The sequence below is a fragment of the Strix uralensis genome, chromosome 5, assembly GCF_047716275.1.
Source record: "Strix uralensis isolate ZFMK-TIS-50842 chromosome 5, bStrUra1, whole genome shotgun sequence".
Taxonomy (NCBI): Eukaryota; Metazoa; Chordata; class Aves; order Strigiformes; family Strigidae; genus Strix; species Strix uralensis.
In genome coordinates this window covers 84,461,385-84,480,109 of record NC_133976.1, presented here as the reverse complement: position 1 = coordinate 84,480,109, position 18,725 = coordinate 84,461,385, and the positions used below count along the sequence as shown (strand labels likewise).

Genomic DNA, 18,725 nt, shown 5'->3' with positions numbered 1-18,725 from the left:
CTTAACCTTCATTAGGCAAAAATCAACAGGGAGGTTTAGGTTGTTTCTCACTTGTATTAGTTAATATGTAGTGAAAATTTTTAAATTACTTCTTTTACAGGTCAGCACATCAGGTTTTTTCCCTAAATAACACAAGAACAGTTGTAATTATTATAGTAATACTGTATATTCATGCATCAGAAGTCAAAAGGAGTTAAATATTGATTAAAAATTGCCAAAAACTAATTGCTAATTAACCATTACTATCCCTTTCATACCTACTAGCATGACACCTACTTTTCTTGTAGTGACAAGCTAAATAAATCGCATTCCAAGGACGCTCACAGGAAACATTCAAACACAGCCCTTTCTCTCCTACAGAATGCAACCTGTGCTTTTCACAAAGGAGTACGTATGATCATGCACCCCGCAGTAAGCTTTGATTATCTTACTCTGCTGACTAAATTTTATATTTACATCAGTTCAATATCAACGGAATTATAAGTATCACCTGATGTGCACTTATCCAAGCTTGATTTTTGCAAGCATCTTAAAATGTTTACTATTAATTCAAATAGAGAACTTAGCCATTAGCATCTCTGATCTAGCATTAAAATATTCAGTTACTTACACTACATATACTTCCATTTAACACATCAAGTTTGATTATTCCACTAACAAAAAAAAACAGGCTTTCTACATTCAAGGTAAAACTCTGCAGTGCAATTTCAGTATTATGTCTGTAACACAAACGAATTATCAAGTAATGTGCCCTTGAAGGGACAGAATGCACTCTGTTTACATGGCCACAACTGCCAAGATCTAAATAACAGAGATAAAACAAAAAAGAAAACCTACAGAGGGAGGAGGCTCATCTCTTACATTAAGGAATTACTACTGAGAAGTAGCTTTCTCCCAGAAGGATAGGAGCAGTCACTCCCTCGCTCTACAACCAAGCAGCTGATTATTCCCAGAGGCCCATGCAGAGACCTCAGGTCTCTAACAGTGAAATGGGAACCAAACAAGCCCCCGTTCCCATTCAGAGCTAGTGCTGGGGAGTCACACATTTCAGGTGCAGCTGCGCAACCCTCTCAGATATTCCTCACCTGTGAAAAAGCCTGGAAAACAGGCTTTCCAAATGAACTGCATTATTTTAAAACAGCTGCTAGAAACCCACAGCAGAAAGAAGCACAAAATACCACTGACCACCCTGCCCCAGCCTAAGAAACCTAGGCCAGAGCAGCCAGCTGAGAAGAAGGAACACTATGTCCCCAGCCCCACTTGGTGGAACCTCAAGCTTCTCTCTGGGATTTAACAAGCTGAGTTTACATCTCACCTGTATATTCTGTAATATCAGTTTTCCCAGGCTCCTGGAGAAGAAACAATACGGAGTCTACTACTGGCTCCATCTAGAAGAGGAAAGGAGACCCAGAGTGTAAAACCATTCCCACCCAGATGGGAGGAGGCTGGCACAGCTGCGGTGCATCTCGGCAGTACCCACAGGCTGCCTGGAAGGGGCAAACCTGCGCAAGCTGTTGATCACCACCCTTAAATAGAGAGACGAGTCTGCTAGGAAGACCTAAAGTTTGGTGATTTGCAAGCTGGAGAGCTTAATCGGGCGACCGGCGTGCTAAAAAGCGACGTTATCTAACCTTAATCGCCCTTGTAACACCAACGAGCCCTCTCGGAGGGCTCCCTGGGCTCCTGGCACAGGGCCCCGCTGCCCTCAGCCTCAACACCTCGTGCTTCTCCCCAACCGTGAGCACAGCCCCGCCAGCTCACAGCTCCCCCCTTCCCTCCAGGGCCGCTCCACCCCTCTCTCAGACCCTCCGAGCAGCACCTCAGCCTGGCCCAGGCCTGCTTTTGGGCCGCGGGGTGAGCCCGACCCCCTCCCGGCAGCTGCCCCGGGCCCGGGCCCGTACCGGTACCTTCCCTCCCGCGGGCTGCCAGGCCGGCTGCTGCGCCCGGGGCGCGGGCTCCGCTCCTCCCCGGGGCTGCCGCCGGCTCTCCCCGCTGAGGGGAAGGCACCAACTGGCACCGGGGCAGCGGTGCGCCCCACCCCACCCCACCCCACCCCACCCCTCCTGCGTGGGGCCGAGAGGCCGGGGGAGGTGGGGGAGACGCGGGGCGGCGGACCCGGCCCCGGGGCTCAGGCCATCAGGGCCGCTGCCCGGCCTTGGGGCCGCGCTGGTCGCCCGGCCAGGGCTGCCGATCGCCCACCCTGCGCCTGCTGGGCCCCCCCGGGAGCCGCCGTCCCCCCAGGCGGGATTAAGGGCCGGCGCAGCGGGGCTGGCGCCCCAGGAGCCGCCTGAGCGCCGGGTGCTCCTCGGGTTTGCCCTTCGGTATCGGCACCCCCCTCAAAACACGGTGGGAGCTGAGGGCTCCGTGGTGACTCTGCGGGTCCATCACCTTGTCCTCTGGCCATGTTCGCTCCTTGGGTTGCTCCAGCCCTCCCCTGTGAGGGGGGACTGTTGAACTCATCGCCGGCACGGCAGGAGCACAAGCGGGGCTCTGCAGCCCGTCCAGGTTGGGCAGGGTTGCCCTGGTAAAAGCAGAGCTTTTCTCCACGGGCTTTGGTGCCTGGTGGGGTGCAGCTTGGCACGGTCCGAAAGCCAGGAAGGCAAAGAGGAAAACCTGCCCTGTCGCAACGGAGAACACGCGGCAGCCACCGTGGCAAAGAGAGGGCCCTGAAACTCGAGAGCTCAGAAATGACGGACAGATGGATGGATGGGCTGGGTTCAGTTTTGGGCCCCTCACTCCAAAAAGGCCATTGAATGACTCGAGTGTGTCCAGAGAAGGGCAATGGAGCTGGTGCAGGGTCTGGAGCACAGGTCTGATGAGGAGCAGCTGAGGGAACTGGGGGGGTTTAGTCTGGAGAAGAGGAGGCTGAGGGGAGACCTCATGGCCCTCTACAACTCCCTGAAAGGAGGGTGCAGAGAGCTGGGGATGAGTCTCTTGACCCAAGGAACAAGCGTCAGGACAAGAGGGAATGGCCTCACGCTGCGCCAGGGCAGGGTCAGACTGGCTCTTAGGAAGTATTTCTTTGCAGAAGGGGTTGCTGGGCGTTGGAATGGGCTGCCCAGGGCAGTGGGCGAGTCCCCATCCCTGGAGGGGTTGAAGAGTCGGGTTGACCCAGCGCTGAGGGATCTGGTGGAGTTGAGAACGGTCAGTGTGAGGTTCATGGTTGGCCTGGATGATCTTCAAGGTCTTTTCCAACCTAGAGGATTCTGTGATTCTGTGAGGTGGTCACGCTTTCACATGGAGCTTCAGGAACTAAGCACCCAGCAGCTCCTCTCCTGGGGCACCCCCATGCCTCTCCCCAGCCCTCAGGATCCCTCAGAGCTGTGGGTGAGGAAATGTGTTGGAAGGCACCACGGCCCCGCACTGGGTGCTGTGCTCCGCACCCCTCCTGCGAGCTCCGAGAATTAGTCATACCTCCCCAACAGCACACGCTTCCTCCAAATCATGCCCGGATGATGGGTGGTGTTTCACAGACTTGCATGCGCTGCGAATGTAATGCTGGAGGCTCGCGGCAGCAAAGGGCAGGAGAAGCGACTCTGTGGCTCTTCTCCTTCCTTGCCCGGGTTCTCTGGGTACTGAGCTTCACTCGCAGTTTTTCCACAAGCTGGCCTTTTCCATGGCTTAAATTGCCTCACAGTTCTGCTTCTCCATTTTATCCAGGGATATCCACAGCTCTCTTTCCCTGACCTTCATTTCCATACCATGGGCACACAGATCAAGAGCTCAGTGAACAAGGGGGCTGCATCTTTCCATTCGAATGTGGAAACAAAATATTCTCCACATGCACGTTATAACAGAATATTCTGTTTGCTTTCGACGGCTGTTCCTTTTCAAAAGACGGCTGAAGTTTGTCAATGCTGATATATTCCAAAAAAGTATTTCGGTTTTGTTAAAACAGTTTTTAGAAAAATAGATGCTGTACAAACTCTTCGTAATTATACCTGAGAGTCAAATATAATCATGTAACTCCAAAACTTAAGTTAAAACATGAAATATCATTGGTTTTGCTTGCAAAGGCCACAAGAGTTAAATGCCACACCCTTCCTACCACATCTCTTACGCCCCTCATCTTCAGTGAAAAAATTAAGGAATTCTCCCAGGAGGTGCCAGCTCACCTTACTCTCAAGGCAGAGGTTCAGAGGAAGATTAATCTTGCTGACAATCCTTCTTTCCTCCAGAGGAGCCTTTTCTTCCCTTGCAGTTCCTCCTTCTTTCTTTCTGAAAGGTGAACACCTACTAGGGGAGAAATAAAGCAGCCAGCATGTAAGTAGAGATCATGACTGCCCTGCCAGAGAACCGATCCAAGAGTGACCTGCCAACAATTATGGCCATAATAATTCTCCAAGTACAACCACCACAGGCTCTCCTGCTGTAACCTACAGTTATATTTCTACCCACATAAAGCTTAAAACAATGGCAAGGGAAAGACCCGTGTATTTGCTCTTTGCTTACACAGAGCTGAAGTAGAGAACAGAGACAAAACTGTGTTGCAACTCATCATCTTCCCCGATGAAAAGTCAAACTGGTTGCTTTTCCATCTCAGCAGTGCAGAGCTATTTGGAATGTGCAGGCGCCCGGGATCTCAGTGGCATCTGTCAGGTCACCAGAGGATAACAAATTCATCAGTTTGAGTATTATTTGCAGTCCTTTCTTTCCTTAAATGAAGAAGCAGAAGTTATGGCCCAAATCATTTTTTCCTCTCTTAAAATTCAGTGGTTCTCTAATTTTAGCTGTAATGTACAAAAAAACCCAGCAGGTGGAGATCTACTATTGTACTATATTTATATTACAATAGCTTCCTGGTGACCTTGTACTGGACCAAGACATGACTGTACTTTGGTATTGTACAAATACAAAAAAAAAAAAAAAGGTGTTTTCTGCCACAAACAACTTGCAGTCCACAGTCTCATTAACACAATTCCCTCAAATGGAAAGCACTTTCATATGTAATAAACTCTAGCATGATTTATTGCACGTTTTCACCATTTTATAATGGAATATGGCCTAAATTCCAGTTTTCAAAAATCATCCGGGATAAAAAAGGCTCATCACATTCCCAAGGAAACTAAGAAATTACACAAGCATGGCTATACACAGTATGGCTATTTGAATAACTGGGGATGCCAAGAACGCTACTTAAAATTGCTTGAAAAATTGTAATGTGCGAATAATTGGAAAAGCATCAGAGGAGTTTAAGATTAGGATTAAAGCACGATTTACCACATTTATTTTTACTCCATGCATTTTGGTTTTGGTCGTATATTGTAGATGCATTTTGGAGTTTGGCAGGCTCCCTTGTTTTGAGGATTTTCTTGTTTTTCAAGGAAGAATAATGAAGTGAATTTCTCAAATGCAAAGGATTTGGGTTTTGGCGACTGTAAACCACGCTTACAGGATAGAAGAATCTATCATGGGAAGCACAGACTGGGGAAAAGACTTCAAAGCCATGGTGAGTATCGGCAGAACACAAGCTCTGGTGGCGATGCTGGAGTGAAATGGCTAACATAACCCACAGAAGCATAAACCAGGGAACGCTGCATAAAACCAGAGATACTCAAAATATTCACCCCGTATTTGTTACTCAGGCAATTACTACAGCAGTAACAGATTAGCTACTGGGTTTGAAGAAAGAACTAATACAAAGAATTTCCTTGGCACATATTAAGCAAGAAGTCAAACAATCACAGTCATCCTCTCTGCCCACCCAACCCCTCCCCAAGGCCTGTGGCACTTAATTTGCTGGTACCCCCCTAAAATCTATGGAAACACTAATAAATAAAGGATATCAGAACACTTCAGGCTTGAATAAACTTTAGTAGCAGGAAGAGGGTAAAAATGCAGAAAGATGAAAGATCTGCCTTCAAGAAACAAGAAGTGAGGCTGGGAGATTGTGTGGCCACATGGGAGGTTCTCATTTAAAAGCCTCAGGGAGCATTCCCAACACCAATGGACAGATTCTTCCTTCTAGGAACAAGTCCTGATCCACCAGAAACTTTGAGACAGACAATCTGCAGGTTTTCTGCGTGGTACAACAGAGGCAGGAGTTAACTCCACACACACTCTCTGTAAATCAGTACCATTTCATTAGTTTAAATAAGTAGACAAATTAATAAAAAGACCCTCCCCAACAAGTCTAGTCATTAAACTTTGATTTATTAGAAATTTAACAAGAAATATAGCAGCAGATAACACTTGTATTAAGGACTAATTATACTTGAAAGCAGAGATTTTCCATTTTAAATGGAAGCCATTTAAATGGCTTCAGAGGTATAAAAGAGTAACAATTTCAGAAGAGGGCATCTTTAACCCACGTAGGAAACAATTGCGTTCCATCACAAAACCGGTTGAAAGGGCTGATTTAGTATCTTCCAAATCTGCCACCACCTGGGCAATCTAGGAAACTGCGTTTCAGTCAAACGCAGGCAGACATCCCTCTCAGTCTTGCCAGGGCTGGCAGATAAAAACCCGCCGAAGCCATGGGATAATTTTGAAATGTCCCACCTGAAAAGCCAGAGGGTTCTGAAAACACTGGTAAATTCTGAAAAGCCGGGTAAGATTTCCCTTATGTTGAAAGCATTGTCAGACACTTTAGAGGAATCTAGATGTCGTCCCATGTCCCAGGTAAATCTCAGTGGGACCTGGGAATCTAAAGCCTTTAGAATCCCTCGGCTTCTCATCAGGGATGCACTCGCATCCCACGCTTACCCCGTATGTCCTGAGACCAGGGTGTAATTTCATTTATAAGCTACATGAGTAAAAGGAGTGTGAAGACCAGAAAATGACTCCTTTGACAGACTCCCAGTTAAGAAGCCAATAAATGGATTTAGAGTCAGAGTAAGCAAAAGAGCTTCTTCTTTTGTGCTTAAAGAAAATGAATGAAAGGAGAATTATTTGAAACTACCACTGATTTTGATGTAGCCAATGTCATGACTTAGGTGACAGAATCATAGATGGAGTAGGTGATAATGCAGTCTTGAAGCCACAGTCTGGCCCAGCAAAGCCTTCACCTGAAGTAGTGACACATCTTCATTTGAACCTGCATACTGGAGCATGTAACTTATTTGCAAAGATGTGTTGTGACACACACATATATATATTTAAAAAATAGCTTTGTGCTGTTAGCATTAATCCAACAGATGCATCCCCATTTCAGGTCTGAAGTCCTAAGAAGGCCTGCTTCTCCAGATAATGTTTCCCAAAGTTTGCTCATTCCTAAATAATCCGTTTCATCTGGCTGAATTGGGACCAAAATACAGAGAGAGAGGGAGTTCCTGCACTAAACAGGTATTTAGAGACACTACACGAAGCCTGACTTTCACCACCCATTCCTTCTCTTTACTTATTCAACAAAAAGGGAGAGTAGGATTCAGTCCCGGGTTCTCCAATGAAGACAGAAGCCCATAAATCCAACACTACAGTAGTTAGGTGCAAACGCATTTGAACACACATTTGGCCTGCTCACAGAACGATCAGTACAGCATCCACCTCTGCTCAGCTGCATTAGGATCTGCTCCGCAGTTTGGATCAGAAATCAGCTGAGGCATTTAGCAGTCCCTACTGATGGGCAAATGTCAGCATTGCTGCTCGGGGGCTCGCTCTCCAGGACTACAGCACTATTGATAGATGCTTCAGGTCTCACACACAGAAAAGGCACAGACTGATACACTAATAATAACATTCGTATCCACAAATGAGGTGTTTTGGGATGCTCCCTCCAGGCTCTGCAGTGCCAGCTTCATTTCCCTGCCCTGCTAGTGGTACCTTGCATAAGCTGTGTAGTGCCAGAGCCACTCCTATTTAACTGTCTCCCATTTGCTGACTGGTGCAACTAGACCTTAGTCTCTGTTTCACAGGCAGATATTAGTAAAAATCATATTTCCTTACCACCCAGGGAAGAGGTAACTTGTCTAAGATTGTGAATATAACACGTCTAAGACTGGAGTGTTCCAGGAGCAGAGTGGAGCAGAGCAAGAAAAAGGACAAGGACCGACAAAAAAAATGACCTAATGTATCCAGTGCAAAGTGTTCATTGCCTGTGAGATCAAAAATCTCATCAAAATGTCATCCTAAGCTACATAAGACATCTACACAGCTGGCAATCATTTACTAGCTACATCTGTCCATAATGGTATCAGCTAAACTCTGGATGTGAAAACTAAACCCAGACACAAGAAAGACTCTCAGTCATCAAGATTGTAGACGACAAGATTATTATCATGTGGGAGACTCCACATCTCAAACAGCATGGGATGATGCTGACTAAAATTACACATTTTTTCATTCCACCTTATGGTAAGCAGCAAGTGTTCCTGCTCCTCTGTGTGATGTACAAATTATGTGTCCGACACATGGTTTTGTTTAAAGAGTAATGATTAATCCAAACAGATTTAAAGGCCAATATCACAAGGTGGATAGAGGTTTCTCATCTAAGGTGCATTCTGCAGCAACAGACCCAAAACGCTACGCACAGATGAGCAACATCTGTATATAACCATGAAATAGGCACAGCAGTAACCAGCAGTTTCAGCAAATCAACACAGAGCAAGAGGTGGGTATAAATCCAGGACAAAACTGGAGGCAATGGCAAAAGTCGTCCCAGTAACCAGCTAATACCTCTGGAGAGATAGGGCCATGCCAAAATAAAAAGAGTGCTGAAAAAGCCTCAACCCTCACCTCACCTCAAAGACCCAAAGGAGATGAGGCGTGTAAGTCTACAGGGAACCAACAGGACACCTTCCATTACAACCAGGAGAACTGCAGTGGGCAGAAGGAAATTCTCCATTAACACAAAAAAGGGAAACTGGTTTGAAGACCATTATTCTCCACAGTCTGTGAGACCTGGAGAGCCACAGCTGAATGTAGTTGGTGGCCATAAACCTGTGATGGATTGTACCATGGGAACCATGGCAAGCCACCACGGACTAGTACACATGACACGGTATGAATTGCTAAAAGGGAAGACGGAGGAATCTGCACAGCATTTCAAAGGAGGAGGAGAGGAAGGAAGAACTTGGGGAGCTATCACAGTGTCTGTGACCCAGTCCTTCTGTAAGACTTTACCTTAAAAACAAGACAGTTCGGTTTGGAAACTAGAAGGCTGCATGTTATTTGTCAACATATCAGAGGACATAGAGCACTTGAAATGGGAGAGTCAGGAAGGGAACAGCGTGAAAGCACAAGCAGTCAGCCAAACTGTTAACAAATATTTTCTCTGAGGTTCTGTTTTTTTAACTGGAAATATTTTTTTTTTAAAGCCTGAGTGTATTTTTTTCCCCAGTTAAATCTATTTAAATTACACATGAAAAGATGGCCATCCATTTTAAAGTCCAGATTTACGGTAATCTATAAAAATAATTTGGCTTATATTACATTAAAAAATAAACTGAAGCACAGTATACCTGTTGCCAAGGCCTTAAAGAAAATCAACCACAAGCTTAGACAATATTAAAGCCAGAAAGCTTCATTTCCCCTTCCAACCTGAATAATCATTAGGTGTGAGATTTATTACAATTATCATCTCAGTTTCTTAAGCTTTGTTTAATAAATATCCCAACTTGAAACATAAAGCATTTCTTAGATCTGTTCATCATATTTTACTTACAAGACAAATTGAAAATCTATTTTTTTGTTTTCCACTAGTCCAGTTCCACAAACATTTTGTCAAGACTGGAATAAACAAATTATTTACTAAATAGGACGTGTAATTCAACAGTTTACAAAATCATGACACTGAAAATTTATGTGGTTTAAATAAATAATTAAATGCATGTTAACTTAGAGAACTACTTGTGTGTATATGTAGTCTCCTTGCTAACAAAAAAAAAGGGTTATTTTGTGAAAAGATTACCCTTAGTTTAAGGTTTCTGAATGTTCAGCAAACAATGAGAATCAGTCTTTCCTTTAGGGAAGAAAACCCTTAAAAATGATGCCTGCAGAATGTGATTAACATCACTTAATTCAAATTTGCTCACTTGGTGATTTAAACTATGATTAAAATCCTTATTAGAAATTATTTTGGTATGAATTAAACTACTATAAATTATTCACAACAAACCATCCTGCTGACATCCTCCAGCCTTTTATTGCTGTTATTCTGATGAGTATTACGTTCCAAAGCTTTTAGCAATGCATCCGTGGCCACTTTCCCAGCTTCTCCTTACCCAGGGAATGACTGGCTTCGTTACCATTTCCTTCAGCCATGCCACTCCGAAGATATGGAAGTACTTCTGAGCGACAGAAAAAACACATTCCCAAACAACTATAGGTCCTCTGCCTTTTCCACACCCACTTCCTTTGTGCCTCCACCCTCTGTGAGGTTGATGTTGTCCTGTCCTAGAATCAGCATCTTCTTTTGCATTGGCATGTATTAACGTCACCTTCCTCTGTGCTGTACTCCTACAGCTGCCCGACAGTTTGATCCCAGCTTCCATCTTCCCTACCTGTGATTATTTTCCAGGTATACGTCCCAAGTACCAGATCTCCAGCTTGCAAAGAACAGGCTGAACACAATCGCTACCATGTTTTTCCCATTTACCACTTGCTCCTTAAAATTTATTTTTCAAGATTGTAAACCGTGCTCCCTCACAGCCCCTGTGAAAGACTTTAGCAAAGGCTTTCTCCTCCTCCAGCTGACTATACCAGGCACTCTGCGGGTGTATGGTTCACAGATCCTTCCCCTTGTTTTTCCATCTCATGGAACACATTTTCTTAGTTACACAAATTAATTTCTCTCTTGCAATGGTCAACAACACTTATCTCAATGAAGCAACATTTGGGTACGAGGTCTGCAGAACAGACAGAGCCATTTAAAAGGGACTGGGAATAAATCAGAAAACAATTCAGCATGCACAGTGGGGACAACAGAACTGTTTTCCCACCGTATCAGGTCAGAAAGAAAAGTTGTGGTAAGTTTGTTCAAGGGCACCAAAGTATAAAACAGTATTTTGTTTCTCCTGGATACCTGCAGAAAACACTAGCATTTAACTCCAATTATTTAACAATCATAGTGAATTTTTTAATGAATATTCATGTCAGGATTTAAGCATAGTGTCAGTTCAGGTTTTGCAAACCTTTGCATTCCCAGCCAAAAATAGGTGTGTGCTGTCCTCTTGGTTGACTCAATACTTCAAATGATGTCACTCAACTGCTTGAAAGTCTCATGAAAATCTAGGCTTCTTTCTTACCTTTTGGTAAATCCAAAACTCTTTTTTTTTTTCCCCATGCACTCTGAGTTTCCTTTCATCAAAACAGCCACCGTTCCTCATTTATACAGCAGTTTGGGAACGTGTCAGGTGTTGGAATTTGGGAATCGTAGAATGATTTGGGTTGGAAGGGACCTTCAATGATCATCTAGTCCTGCCATGGGCAGGAGCATCTTCCACTTAGCCCAGGTTGCCCAAAGCCCCGTCCAACCTGGCCTTGAACCCTTCCAGGGAGGGGGCAGCCACAGCTTCTCTGGGCAACCTGTGCCAGTGTCTCACCACCCTCACAGGGAAGAATTTATTCCTTTTATCTAATCTGTCAGTTTAAAGCTATTGTCCCTTGTCCTGTCACTACTGGCCTCGGTAACAAATCTTTGCTATAAGCACCCTTTATACATGCAAAGGCCACAGTAAGGTCTCCCCAGAGCATTCTCTTTATTCTGGAGCCGTAATAAAGAAATGTGAGGGAGGAAACGGAGGCAGTTGTGACACTAAGGCACACCGGGGAGTGTTCGGTGACGAGAACAACTGAGGCGGCAGAAAAATGTGGCAGTGGAAGGAAGCCTGCGAGGGCTGCACAGCAGAGGGGAGGCTGCGGGGCAGCACTGCCAGCCTGGCAGGGCAGGGCAGGGCAGCAGGACGGAATCTCCGTCCTTTTCGTTTCCTACTGCCCCGTGGTCCCCGAGCGAGCGCAGATGCCGAGCTTCCAGCAGCCCTACGGCCAGACCGCGCTCTGTGCCCGGTGTGGGCACGGGGCCGGGCCAGGGGCCCGCTCCAGCCGCTCCTCCTTCCTTCCGAGCCCCCGAACGGGGCCAGGCCACGGGGCAGGGCCCGCAGCCCGCGGGCAGGGCGAGGCCGGCGGCCACCCCTCGGGCAGCGGGAGAGGCTGCGAGGCGCGCCCCGGCTCGGGAGGGGACGCGGCGGGCGGGGAGGTGCCTCCACCGGCGGTCGGGCCCGGCCGGGCCTCGCCCGCCGGGGCCTCCCGCAGCCCCGCGCCCGGCCGGGTGGGGGGGGAAGCTCGGCCCGCCGCGGCAGCGGGGCCGGGGCCGCAAGGGTTACAGCCATAGAGGCCGGCCGGCCGCCTCCCGGGAGCCGCAGGAAGTGCCGGCGGGGCGGGCCCCGGTCGGGGGAACTGCCCCTCCCCGCGGCCGCTGGCCGCGCCGCGCCCAGCCGGGGCTGCGCCCGGCGCCCCCTCCGCCCCGCCGGGGCCGGGCCGGGGCCGTGCCGAGGTGAGGCGGGCACGGCTCGGGGAGGCGGGGGGAGATGGGGCGCCGGGCTGCGGGGGCGCGGGGTGGTTTTCCCGCAGCGTCGCCGCCGCCGGTGCTGCCCCCGCGGGAGGGCGGCGGGGGCTCGGGAGGGCCGGTCGGGTGCCGCCGCCAGGCCCCGCCGCTCCCGGCAGCTCCTTCCCCCGGCCCGGCCCGGCCCCCTCGGCGGGGGTGGCCGCGCAGGCGGGTGACAGCGAGGGAGGATGGAGCCGGTCCCGACGCCTTCGCCTCTCCCCTGGAAGCGGCGGAGCCGGGACGGAGCGGGCGGGAGGACGCAGCACCTGGCCGGGGGCCGTGTGGGGCGGCTGCGGTGGCCAGGCTGGGCGGGGGAAAGAAGGGGCTGAGGGCCGTGACTAAACGCGTTGGTTTTGCGCCAGGGCAGGGTCAGACTGGCTCTTAGGAAGTATTTCTTTGCAGAAGGGGTTGTTGGGCGTTGGAATAGGCTGCCCAGGGTGGTGGTGGAGTCCCCATCCCTGGAGGGGTTGAAGAGTCGGGTTGACCCAGCGCTGAGGGATCTGGTGGAGTTGAGACAGTCAGTGTGAGGTTAATGGTTGGACTGGAGGATCTTCAAGGTCTTTTCCAACCTTGATGATTCTCTGATTCTGTGGTTGTGTCTGGACCCTCCTTCTGTCCCAGCAGGTGATGGGAGCATGAGTGAAAATGAGGGGGATCTCCAGCCAGATGGGCCAGAGGCAGCCGAACCCCGTGGGGCCATTTCAGACTTTTTCATGAGGGAAGCATCTCCTCCGGGCTGTGACCAGGGAGCGTCCCGTCCGAGGCCGGACCTTCTCTCTCCAGAGACGGGGCCGGAGAAGACCTCTCGCTGCGGCTTCCGTAAGCGTAAAGAGACGGTGGTTCCCCAGCGAGCCTTCATGGGAGAGAAGCCCTACATCTGCATCGAGTGCGGGCAGAGCTTCAACCGCAGCTCCGACCTGATCCGTCACCAGAGGATCCACACCGGGGAGAAGCCGTACGGGTGTGCCGACTGCGGCAAGAGCTTCAGCCGCCGCTCCCACCTCATCCAGCACCAGCGCGTCCACACGGGCGAGCGGCCGTACCGGTGCAAGGACTGCGGGAAGAGCTTCAGCCAGAGCACCCACCTGGTGCAGCACCAGCGCAACCACACCGGCGAGAGGCCTTATGTCTGTGCCAAGTGCGGGAGGAACTTCTACCAGAACTCGGGCCTGCTCCGCCACGCCAACTTTCACACGGGCGAGAAACCTTACAAGTGCCCCCAGTGCGGGAAGCGCTTCAGCGACAGCTCCAACCTCATTGCCCACCAGCGGCTCCACACGGGCGAGAAGCCCTACAAGTGTGCTGACTGCAACAAGTGCTTCAGCGAGAGCTCGAAGCTCGTCATCCACCGGCGCGTCCACACAGGTGAGAAGCCATACTTGTGCCCTGACTGCGGGAAAAGCTTCAGCCAGCGCTCGCACCTTGTCCAGCACCGTCGCACCCACACTGGGGAGAAGCCCTACAAGTGTGCCGAGTGTGGGACCTGCTTCAGTGACAACTCTACCCTCATCCGTCATCGTCGGACCCACACTGGGGAGAAACCTTTCAAGTGTTCCCACTGTGGGAAGAGCTTCAGTCGCAACTCCTACTTAGTCTCACACCAGCGGGTGCACGTGTGGTAGGCAGCATCACTAGGTGTGGCCTGGGGGTGATCTAGGGTGCAGCTTCTGATCCAGGCCTGTCCAAAATGTGCCTAAGAGACAAGGGGGTTGACACAGGTGTGACTACACCAGGGCCCCTGGATTATAGGCAGCTGACCAGAGTAATTCCTTTGGTCCACGCTGCCCTTCTCAGTCACCTCCTCTTCCCAGTGCACCTCGGGCATGGACAGAAAGTGAGCAGTGGTTGTGGTGGGTAGTTTGGCATCCCAAGGCCCTGTCATCCTCTTTCCCCAGCACTAGAATTTGATGCCATCTGCCTCGTGGCCAAGGTACAGATATTTTCTCCCACCCCCCTGTGAGAGCCTGAGAAGGGATCGTGCAGCGCCGGGTCACATGATGAGAAGCTGCTTGGTCATGCAACATGTGTACGTGTGGTTGTGTTGAGGGAAATAAGATGGGAGATGGGGTCCTTAAGGGGCTTTTTTCCACTCGCAGCTGAAATGCTGTGACCTATATGATATTGCACAGGTCTGTGGAAGCTCAGCCTGCTTGTGGTCTAAGCCTGCTCCATGTCTTGTACAGCAGTCAGGAAGGTCAAAGCTAAGTAAGTCCTGCTGAGAAGCTGGAGACTGTGTTATGCGCATACAGCCTGTGGGCCAGCTTGAAGCACCGGCAAAGACCACTTCAGTCTGCTTATGAAAGGAACGTGTAGGCATACCCTGAAGCAGAGAAAGAAGGCATGCCTGCAAAGGTGTCCTGCAAATGCTGCTAGGTCGGTCGGAACGAGGGAGCTGCGGCGTAGGGACGTGTTCTGGGATCTCAGAACTGGTGGGTAACTGATGCAGAAAAACTATCATACCTGGAGGCTTAAAAAAAAGAATAATCAGAGTTATACTTGCTGCTGCTAAGACTATGGTACGCAACTTGACGGATGTATGGAGGTTGCCAGTGAGTTTGTACTGGTAGCCTCCTCCTTCTGCAGAATTCGGATTCACAGATACGGTTCAGGTGGGCTGGTGTAAGCTGCGTTGCAAAATAGGACAGATCAATGGTGTACTAGGACTGACCTGATTCCATACCAGTATTTTTCAAGCCCCATTTTGACCAGTGTGTGTGTAAATACCATCTGTGTATGTATTCACATATATATGAACTAGCTTTTATACTAAGTGTATCTTGACACTCATATGTGAACAATCATGCGTGCACACACCATGGCAGTGGTCAAAAGGGGCAGCTGTAGGACACTACACCATATCAGTACTTCTCAGAATGATAAACATACTGTATATACTTGCATTTCTCAATAAGAAGCTGGGAAAAATGGGATTTGTACCAAAACATCTGAATTTTCATACCAGGACATTCAGTTTTACACTGATTACTTTGTGTGTGTGTGTGTGTGTATAAGATCTGGAATTGAGTTGCTTTATTTATATATCTATAAAAAATGTGTGGCCCCTATGGTTGCAAGGAATGACTTTTAAATGTCACTCCCCCTCGTTTTACACAGGTACATATCAGTGGCAGTTGTAAGATGTAACCCCCCCCGCCCCCCATGGTTTTAACTACAATGAATTGCAGTGCAACACTTTACATTGTTTTATATTTTTAGACTGTTTTGCTGCTGCTCATTTTAGTGACGATACCGACTGATGTGCTTATCCAGCACTGCTGGAGCTTAAAAAAGATTTCTGGTTTTGCAATGTACCTTACTAATCCTGCAGCTGGCTCCATGGCTTCAGTAGGTCTCTAGAAAAAGGAATGCAGACTGAAGCCGGTGAAAGGACTGGAGCTGTGGTGGGGAAGAGATGAAGGAAATAAAGATGCCAAGAAGATCCATGGGTTTGAGCAGCTGCTGGCCAAGGATGCTTGTGAATGGCTTGCTCTACAGAACTTGCTGCTCTTCAAGGGATTGCAGGCATCCTTTCTGCAAGCCCCAAGCCACTTCTTGACACTCAACTGCTGATAAAATGTTATTTTCATATAGCTTAATAAAAAGGAGCTGTGGGAGGAGCATGAAATTGTTTGCAGCTCCTAGAGGAACAAGGCACCTTTATGTGCAGCTGCTCAGGGAAGTAGAAGGAGCTTTCAGAAATGGGGTGGGCTTTGTTTACACAGGAACCAAAGCCTTCATTTGCAAATGCACATTTTTGCTTTTAGTTTTGTGTTTGGGTTTGTTTTTTTTTTTTTAATGAACAGCTTCAAACCAATGACTTCTTGATTTCTGTTCCACTTCTGGAAAGTGGTTCGGAAATGTGACTAATGGTCATCTAATTGGTTCCAGAAGCGTCAAGATTTTAATTTGCTAGCAGACTTTCGGAAAGGATACTACAGCTCTCAGTTGGTAGATTCATTTTTAACTGAACTGAAAGGTTATTTTGTGGTCCAGCTGTAGAACTGATCGATTTGTGTGGGTCTGTCCCATTCCAGTTTGTTTCCTAAAGGAAATCTACAGCACTAAAACTGTCTGTCTGGCTGCGAAGCCCTGTTTGCCAGGGAAAGGCATCTTGTGAATGCAGCTTTTCTATTGGCAATCTGAACGGAGTCGCTGTAGCAGATCAATAAAATCAAACCCAGGTCTGCACATAGCTGAGCTCAACTCAAAGGGAAACCCTCACATCGAGATTCTGGTTTGAGAAGCCAGCTGGCCCTGAATATGCCTTCGCAGCAGTCCTCAGAGCATTTCTTTTCCTTTCTACATGCCTTGTGAAGTGCTGTGTATAGTTAACAGTGCTCTATAAATTAAAAGGATTGACGTGCGTTTATTTCTGAGATCTTTATGGACTTATTTAAAACTGTATGCCAAATCAAAGTGGCCTTAGGGTTCACAGCACATTGCCAGTGCAGTAGTCTTAGCGGCTAGGATTGGATTGCTCACCAGTGTAAGCACATTTCTGGAGTTCCTTTCCACAGCCACTGTTAGTTTTCGCTGTTCAGTGTCACTTGGCTGAAATAATTCACTTCCCCTAGCCTGTCTGCCCTTCACTGTTTGTGATCATCTAGCTGGAGAGGAGAATCTGGGCGCCACCCTTCCTTTGCTGTTGCAGAAGTGACAGGGTATGTTCCTCTTCTTCCAGGGATTTAGTTGCTTTGTGGGCAGCACCAACTCACGAGCCAAATTCAGAAGACAGAGCATGTGCAACAAGTCAGGAACCAGAAGGTTTACTTTCACAGCAGCTAGCTCACTGGCTTCTCTACCAGCTGTCTCCTCCCTCAGGATCATAGTGGGAGACTACTGGAAAAAAAGCAAAAGGTAATTAGCTACCATCATTTCGGCAGACCATCCCTGGCACACTCCATCCCAAACCCATGGTCACCAGCTGGTGCCCAGATCCTCCTGCCAGCTGAGGGAACTCTGTAGAATACTGTAAATTCCTGTCGTGCTAATGGTGCTTAGATACTACAGTGAGACTATGGCACTTTAGAAATACCTAAGATAGGCAAACGGATGAATGACATCTCTGAAATAAAATTTTTCACCCTAGTCTTCTTTGTTATCCCATCTTTTTTTCTTACTTTCTCCTCAGAGTGACCTGAGCATCACAGTTTTTGGCCCCTGGCAGGACCAGATTTGGAAATACATGTGTCATCCTTCACAAAAGGATGACTGTTACTTAGCAGAGCTGCTGTGCAATGCAGTTAAGAATCCAGAGGTGAAGGGTATTCTTAGAATTGGTTTTCATTTTCATCTAACATCTCTGCATGAATCTGAAAAGCCAGAGGATGGCATACAGTGCTCACCATTCCTTTATGAGGGAAAGTGGCAGAGACTTATTCTGCAGTGACACACCATTCTGCTAGTAGATAAGTCTGGTTCTAGCAGAGCTGCAGCTGCTCTGAGGAGATTATCTTCCCCCGTTCTGTCACCTGGGTTGTATGGGACCCAGTTTTCCAGTCCCCTACTGACAAAGCGTATGTAATAGTGATGACTGAAATACAACTTCTTTTACATTCCTCTTTGCTTCGTTGTTTATGACTGGGAAAACAGATTTCTTCTGATCTTGAACAAGAGGTGTGTTTTGCGTGTTTAATAAATTTTAAGAAATATTTTAAGAGTGATCTCTAAAGCAATTTTTGAGATAGATCAAACAAACAGAACTGCCCTTGCATGCACAGCAAACTTCTTTGTGGCCCTGTTTTCTCTTTACCTCAACAACACTGCTCTGAATAGCCAGAGACACAACAACAGAACCCCCATCTCTGAAAAAAAAGGAAAATATAGGATATTTCAAGGAGATGGAGCTCACAGGGGCCAAAAGAGGCATTGCTGGGGTAGTCTGCTTTGCTGCCTTTGCCCTTGTGTCCCAAGCTCTGAAGGGCCTTTAGCTTTTCCATGCCAAACCTGATACATCTCGTAAATCAGCTGCTGTACCTCTCAACTGTCCCCTCCCCTCTCTCATTCAAGTGCTTGCTGGCTTTCTGAATGGGAAATGCATGAATCTACCTGATAACACTGTTTTTGCAGTCCTGCTGGACTTGGACAGCTGTCTGGTTTTCTTCTCACAGGCCTGGCCCGTTTGGGACATTCATTCACGTGAACAGATGGGAGAGCCTAGGAACCAGAGCGCATAGGAGCCAGAGACTTCTCAGGGGAAGAATTTTCCTTTTTCTTCCTGAGGCTTTTTATGGAGGTATCTGTA

The 18,725-nt window shown here is 48.1% G+C and overlaps 1 protein-coding gene across 1 annotated transcript; it reads left to right on the top strand.

Moving 5' to 3' along the window:
* The first annotated feature begins 12,957 nt into the window (after positions 1-12,957).
* LOC141944833 (uncharacterized) lies at positions 12,958-17,571 on the top strand. The gene has a single exon (XM_074872049.1). The coding sequence runs from the start codon at positions 13,117-13,119 to the stop codon at positions 14,101-14,103; it is 987 nt and encodes a 328-aa protein (XP_074728150.1). The 5' UTR covers positions 12,958-13,116; the 3' UTR covers positions 14,104-17,571.
* Positions 17,572-18,725: the final 1,154 nt, after the last annotated feature.

Bases quoted from the DNA above. Each gene is read 5' to 3' on its own strand.
- LOC141944833 (XM_074872049.1), top strand. From the start codon at position 13,117: ATGAGTGAAAATGAGGGGGATCTCCAGCCAGATGGGCCAGAGGCAGCC.